At 34.0% G+C, this 8,096-nt stretch overlaps 1 protein-coding gene across 1 annotated transcript; it reads left to right on the forward strand.

The window, feature by feature from the left end:
• Window positions 1–852: 852 nt before the first annotated feature.
• LOC107684781 (peptide Y-like) lies at window positions 853–3,938 on the forward strand. The gene is made up of 4 exons (XM_016481137.1): window positions 853–907; window positions 1,215–1,402; window positions 3,610–3,687; window positions 3,887–3,938. Exons 2-4 carry the CDS (start codon window positions 1,215–1,217, stop codon window positions 3,906–3,908), a joined length of 288 nt encoding a protein of 95 aa, XP_016336623.1. The 5' UTR covers window positions 853–907; the 3' UTR covers window positions 3,909–3,938.
• Window positions 3,939–8,096: the final 4,158 nt, after the last annotated feature.

Consider the following 8,096-nt stretch of genomic DNA (forward strand, 5'->3'; position numbering starts at 1 on the left):
ACGTTTATTTTGGATGCGATTAATCGCGATTAGTCGTTTGACAGCACTAATTTCTAGTAATAATCAGAATAAACAAGTATTGAAATTGTACTGAAATTTTTGTTTCCATAGCAAAAAGCCTACATTATTGTAAAATTCGACTGATGTGTGTCTTAAAACACAGCTGATCCAATCAGAATTGAGTATCAAATCGAAACTGTGTATTATAAAAACCTAGAGTATTACAGAGTGCTTATTGGCACCTAGAGTGCTTATTGGTTAATATATCATTCCAGTCAAGTAGAAATACAGTACCTAGACACTGTGTATAACTGCACAGGACCCATTGACAACTATTATCTTCTATATATCTTCTACTGGGAAAATGTAAATGATTTAATTAAATTTTGTGTAAGTAGTTTGTTTATTATGTTCCAAGCATGTTATGATAACAATAAGGCACTTATACATATACTTATGTGCGTTGTGCTTAATCAGTGTCCATTACTATGATAATCACACTATTTACCTTATTGCTGAATTATTTAGCAGTGTTAAATTGACTATATTATAAAAACTTAACAATACTCATTTTTTATTTTAACCATTTTAAATGCTCATCATCAACTGTTGAGATTTAAAAAATAAAACTATTGGCTGCACTCAGTGCATTCAATTTTAATCCATATTCTACAGCAGTCTTGTTAATTTTCAGAGTACCATTGTGATCATAGGGTTGGATGGCTTGTGCCAGTGACTCATTAGTTTATCATTAACACTCTGGTTGTGTGCTGGGTGGGGTTTGGACCTCCCTCTGGGGTCTCATGAGCTATAAAAGCATCCTGGTCTGGTGAGAGAGGAGCAGATCAACGCCAACAGCCAACATCAGCTCTACACAATCCTTCTGGGCCCGAACATCTACTGCAGAGTAAGTAGCATTCTGCTTCTTTCACTCTTTAAAGCAAATAGCCTTTAGTTGATGATAACTTCAACATAATGACATCGGATTCAGAACCACGGATAGCTCCATAACAAAGTGCATCAAGTGAGCTTGACAAAACTGTTTAGCATTGCGTTTACCGTCTATTGAGGCTATCAACAGACCAAGAGTTGAAAATCTACAGCAGATGTTTAATAGTTCTGTAGACTTTGGCACTTGCTCTTCAAAGTCCATCTGAATCAAAAGTACATCCTACATGTATGAATCCCAAAGGTTTTTTGTTTGTGTGTATCAGATGGCGAGTGCACTGAGATCTTGGACTGTGCCGCTGGCTCTTGTGCTGTGTGTCATAGTGTGTCTCAGCAGCCTGGCTGAAGCTTACCCGCCCAAACCAGAACCTCCAGCGGGAGATGTGGGTCCAGAGGAGATGGCCAAGTACCACACGGCTCTAAGACACTACATCAACCTCATCACACGACAGAGGTGAAGCTAGAATTACCTATGCATTACCTGTGTATAATTCCGTGCGTCAAAGCTGATTGTGTCAGATAAATCAGTATTAGAGGCTAATAGTAGCACCGATTACTTAATAATAACTTTCGTTAATAACACAGCCCTGCATCTTGAAAAAAATTCAGCAGATTTGCAAAAAAGGCCTTTATGTTATGTTTGTTATTATGTTATGTTATTATGTTATTATGTTACATAATTTGCTGATGCTAAACTAAAAAATAATAAACAGTTTCCGTCATGTACTATATTTTTCAAATTATATTATGTATCAGCTGTAATGCAGTTATTAAAAATACAAAAGCAGTCAAATGTCAAATGTTTCAGTTTTAATGACAAAAATAGGTATTCAAATTGTACTTACAATCAGTTAAGGAAGGGAAGAAATTATGTTAAAATATTTAATTTAATGTCAAAGAACTACAGATAAACACAAGTAAATAAAAAATAAAGTTTATTTCCCCCCCACAGAAGCTGTACATTTCTATCACTGTTTGGATGTGTAAAACACCCACAGATGTAGCAGAAAAATGTGTCATATTTGCATTTTTTTTCTGTCACTGGCAATCATTTTAACCTTGAAATCAGAATTAGGCATAAATTCTGAAAGTGTCTTCTGAATCATTCATAAATGTGAACAAATAATCCCAATCTGGCTCAGAGAAAGATATGAATCATGTCAAAAGCACAAATGCTATGAAATGCACATCATACAGGCTTTATTTTTGGCAACAGCAACCCAAAATTAGTAAGAAACAAGTATTGGATTTCATTCACCAAATATTATGGGTGATGTTATTGTTTGAACATTATATATGCAGTACTTCAGAATGTTCATTAACTAAATGGAAATGCCATTAAACTTATATTTTTCTTTCATGTATTTGGCAACACATTATTTAATACATTAGTCATCATGAATTACTAATAAACAAAACTTTTAAAGCATTTGAAGTTATATTATAAATGAACATTAGTTAATCTATTAAATATAAACATTAAACATTGAAAAATTGTATATGTGTAAATTAACATTAACCTAGATTAATAATGTTTGTTCATGTCTCATTATTGTAAGTTATTAATACTTATTAAGTCAGTAGAATGAATTTCTGTGTAAATTGTTTGTAAAAGTTTCTTGCACTGGACTGAATGTGACAAAACATGTAAGAATGGTTTTACAAACAATTTATACACAAATTTGTTCTGCTCATGTTTTTTGACTGAAGCCAGATGATTCTTGAAACATGATTATCAGATGATAATGGAGAGTATGATGCCTATATTAATGGCACTATTTTTAGCACATCTCTCTCATATTGATGTCATTGAATGAACCACTCTGTTGCGTTTTTTTTTAAACATATTTTACATTTCAAAAACAAGTAAATAAAACATACTTTTTATTTCAGCTAGTTGCCAAGGAACCATTAATGTTCTTTTAGTTTAAGTTGATGTACTAAAATAACTAAAAAACAATTGAAATAAATTAATTAAATATATATTTAAATTGTTTATAAGGCTTTATTATTTGCAAGCTGCTTTTAGGAATGCTGTGTTGTGAAAGCCCTAAACAAATAAATTGAATTGATTTACATTTAGTCCCAGTGAGCAATGCAAAAAGGTTTCCATGCAGGCGAATGAACTCAATCTAGTTTGCAGTTTAAACAAAACCACTTTTTTTGTGTGTGTGTTAATGGTTTTACCAAATTGTGCGTTGCTATGGTTTTACCGGAACACTCACATGTGTGCGAGGGGTGGGCTGAGTTGCCAGATATCCTTCAACCTGTATGAAACCCCTCATTATTGTGCTGTGCGTTAAGATAGATTGTTATTAAGTGGGATTAACATGTCTGGTTACGTCTCTGATGATGCATGCTAGAGATGTACCCTGATATTTTCTGCAACGAGTTTAACCTTAAAAGGCCACAATTAAATGACGATCATGTGTTATTTTGGTTCTGTTTCTTGTTGATTTCCTTATATTTGTGAATTGATCTACAATTATATGGACGATCAGTTTCTTTTAGTTAAATCAGGAAGTTGGATTGTAATTCTTTTTGGTGCTGTTTGTTCAAGCCAGCATCACTAATACTATTGCTCATACTTAGAGTAATGGAAATGAACAAACACTAAGCATGTAATTTGCTACAGACTTGAATCATCTTCTCGTTCTTCAGATATGGGAAGCGATCCAACCCTGAGGCCGCTGTGGTTGAACTGCTGTTCGGTGAAGATGAACAGGACGTCAGGCCCCGGTGAGCAGTGAGAGAACATGCTGGAATACCTTTGTTTCTGAAGTTTTGTATCATTGCATGTTATATTTAATCACAGAGATACAAATGCACCTGCTCAGTCAGTCGCAGTCAGTCCAGAGATATTCAGACAAACCCCTGGTGGAGATATTAAAATGATATATATATATATATATATAATTTTTTTTTTGTTTCTGTGCAGTGTGGAAGACTTGTTATGGTGATGTGACTCCTCTCTGTGGCTGGTGCAGTGGCTTTCTTCATTCATCCATCTCTATGATAATAAATGAGTTTAGTGAATAGCAGAAACCAGCATGAGCCAAACCCTCATCAAAATGAGACTCCAAAAACACCTCATGATCTGTACATCTCTATCAGCCTCTTTCTTTCTTTCTTTCTTTCTTTCTTTCTCTTCCTCTCTTATGAGTTGATTTATACTTTGTGAAAGACAGTTGTAAATAATTTATTATTCAATGACAAAATTGACAATAATAAAGAATTACTGAATGATGAACTCTTGATTCCTGTCTTCATTTATACATTTTACATGTTTTTTTTTTAAATACCTCTTCTTAAATAAAGAGAGATTGTGTCTGAACTAGTACATCTGTAGACCACTAGGTGGGGGAAATCAACAATATTTTTATATTTTAAATATTTGGCCATCTTCATTATTTCATGAATCACAATTTGAAACTTTTGGCTTTTATTGTTATATAATAAATAATAAAAATAACAGATATAAATATCTTTACTATTCATATTGCACTGAACAAAAAATATATTTTATAGTCATTCTTTAATGTACTTTAAAGTACCATGTAATAATACCATGCTATAGCCTACTGTGCGCAGATACATCGTATAAAATTTCAAAATAAAAATATTTTTATTAATCTATCTATTGATTTTCATAGCTATCTTGTAAATGAAGACGAAAATACTATCAATAAAAATAGTCCACGACTAAAAATCTTCCATGCTATTATAATATATTTGGACATATATGGTAATATATGTTTTTTATCTCAAGAAGCCTACCGCCTCAAGGGTCTACTTTTTCGAAAAGAACCAAACTTGCTGTTGGTTAGAGTTGTTATTAATAGAATAAATCTAATTTAATAGTATGTAAAAAAAAAAAAAAAAAGACGGAGACTATATATATATATAATTAATTCAAAATATTGATTAAAATCTATAGGCCTACTAATATTTCAGTGACACTATATTAGCACTGATTTGAGTTTGATACTAAAATACCACAGATTTGTATTTCTATTACTATATTTCTATTATTATTTAATTTATTATTATTTTGTTATATCTTTTATCTGATTGCTAGTTGTAGCTCATCTCCTAGATGTCCTATTATGGGCTATTTGAATCAATTATCTGTTCTTTTAACATGTGTTTGCTGGCTTTTGTGTGGGAAAGTCGACACCTCTTCAACTCCCTCGTTCGTTTCTGTGTCTCTCATTCATAAACATGACATGACCTCTCTGCTTCTGTTCCACTCACTGTGTGTGACAGCTTTACCCACGTGTGCAGCTCCAGGGACTGTTTCCATGAAAACCAGTGTTGTATCTGTGCACTCAATAAAAAGAAGTGACATTGTAAGACATGGTATTTGACCTCAGAAGGTCTAAGATGTTTCATATTTCCGATTCGATTGTTTATGTTTTAATTTGAAAATTGAGTTTGGCCATAAGGTAATTTATGGTATACACGTCTTCGATGGAATATTACTATACTGTGAGACATCAGCATGCAATGAAAAGAGTCTTTCTGTCACTAATTTGGCACATTATTGTACACCAGGTGGCACAACAGCTGCCCAAAAAGAAAATTTGCTTATTTAATTATCTGTGTGTAAACACACAAAGCCAAACCATGAACACTTCTGACCACAGTTTGTCCTGAAACCGCTTACTTGAATAATGTACATCGCAAGCACATAATAAAGAACATCAATTACATTTCTAAATTGCATGCCTAAACACAGAGCAGCACTATTAACAAGATTTACTCTCCAATTTCCTAGTTCTTTTGCTCCATTCAAATACCCTACTGTAGAGGCTCTTGGGATTTTGTGTGTTGCCAGGTAACCGTCACTGCAGCTGCGCAGCCGGAGAGCTAATGCTACAGTGCTGTTAGTGCTGACCTCCTACTGTCATCTGTTGTCCTGACTGCTTTTGGTTAAGCTAATTGAGCTTATGTGTGTAACTGTGTGTGTATTTTTAACACAGCTGTAGCTGCGTAATTCAGAAGCTTTTGCGCACCAGTCATGAGAAAATTCACAATAAATTATTGGACAAGGAATACAAGGAATCATGCTGAGAGGTTCTTCAGAAATGATAAATACTACCCTGCCTTTGGCTAACAGCAGCAAGTAGAAAATCATGTGTTGTCAGTGTGTATTTGGCTGCTCAAACGTTTATAAATTATGTCATTTTCCAGCAATACGTTGGTTGCTAAGAACGTTGCTTTTTTTGAATGTTCAAATATCAAATAATGTTCTAAATGATTGTTCTAAAATAAAACAATTAGTGTTCTAAACTCTAAATTTAAAGATATTTTTTACTTTAAATATCAAGTTCATTGATATATGTCATCTATGTTTCTTATTGAAGAAACACAACTAGAGGAAACTGTGCTTGTATGAATGCGATTCATATGGAAACGTATGATTTTTAGAAAAATACCCTCAAATCCTGATAAATATAAAACCACATAAAGTTGCATTTAAAATAGCTAGCAGATATGCATCTATGCATCTTGCTTCAGTGTCTCATATTGCTGTTGCTGAGACATTCAGGCACAAATAACCTAGACTCCTATAAGTCACTTTTATGTGTTCACACTTAGAATCAGAATGAATCAGAATCAGAATGAGCTTTATTGCCAGGTATGTTTACACATACGAGGAATTTGTTTTCGTGACAGAAGCTTCCACAGTGTAACAGAATGACAGTGACAGGACAAAAAACACAGATAATAAAAAATAAAAATAGAACAAGTAAATAAGGAATAAAAATATATAAATTGACAATTGTATGTGCAGGTATATTAAAATAGACAGTTTTGTATGTAAAGGTACTGTATATTATGTGCAAATTTGAGGTGTAGGCTGAGTATGAGTGTTAGATAAATAAGTGTATGAGTGAATAAATAGTGTGTGTTCCACAGTTATTGTCAAGTGTTCATGAGATGGTTGTCCTGAGGGAAGAAACTGTTCCTGTGTCTGGTCGTTCTGGTGCTCAGTGCTCTGTAGCGTCGACCAGATGGCAACAGTTCAAAGAGGGAGTGTGCTGGATGTGAGGGGTCCAGAGTGATTCTGCCAGCCCTTTTGCTCACTCTGGATAAGTACAGTTCTTGGAGAGAAGGGAGGGTTGTACCAATGATTCGCTCAGCAGTCCGGACTACCCTCTGTAGTCTTCTGAGGTCAGATTTGGTAGCTGAGCTGAACCAGACAGTTATAGAAGTGCAGAGGACGGATTCAATGATGGCGGTGAACCGCCTTTCTTAGGTTCACTCTTACAAGAACCAACTTGTAAAACTTTTAACACTACAAGTTGCAATACAAATACTTATGTCTTAAATTCTTCACTTTCAAACACTCAAACCCTCAAGCTTTTAACATGTCAAATCTTCAAGCTTTTATTTCAGCAGGATATTGGTGAAATGCTGTAAACTTGATAAAAAAAGGAAATGATGTGAATTTAAATAGTGAAGTGAATCTAGTGTACATTGCGTTCCTATATCCGTGAAAATGACTAAAAATGCTGTATTATGCATGCCAGGCCAGTAGTTAGCGATGTCGCATTGTAAAGAAACACTGTGCACCTGCGCATATACGCATACCTATAGACTGAACATGTAATACGTATGCGCATGACGGCACCATTTAAAAAAAACGGGCGCTTTTGTAGTTTACATGGAGCGATGATTTTCCAAACCATTGAAACCTGTTTTCAAAAGCTTGCCTTTTCAGTCCCCCAAAACACCGTTGTCATGTAAATAAATGGCCAAATGCAAAAAAAAGTTTTCAGTTTTTAACTTGAAAACAGTTTTGTGTAAACAGCCCCTGAAAACACGTGTAAGGGAAACAGGTCAATTTAGCTCAAAGGTAATTATTTTTGATTTTATAGGGAATTTGAACAGAATCACTGTTTTACGGCTGATCAAGTAAATCGGCCAGCGATTCATTGAATGAGCCGTATAACATCGTATAACAACTCCGCAATGGATATTAAAATCCAAAATATAGTGAAAACACTATTAATCAGCACAGTAACAAGATCGGCAGTTTAAAGGGGTCATATGATGTTGCTAAAAAGAACATTATTTTGTGTATTTGGTGTAATGAAATGTGTTTATGCGGTTTAAGGTTAAAAAAACACATTATTTTCCAC

Source organism: Sinocyclocheilus anshuiensis, unplaced genomic scaffold, assembly GCF_001515605.1.
Source record: "Sinocyclocheilus anshuiensis isolate Anshui unplaced genomic scaffold, SAMN03320099.WGS_v1.1 scaffold537, whole genome shotgun sequence".
Classification (NCBI taxonomy): Eukaryota; Metazoa; Chordata; class Actinopteri; order Cypriniformes; family Cyprinidae; genus Sinocyclocheilus; species Sinocyclocheilus anshuiensis.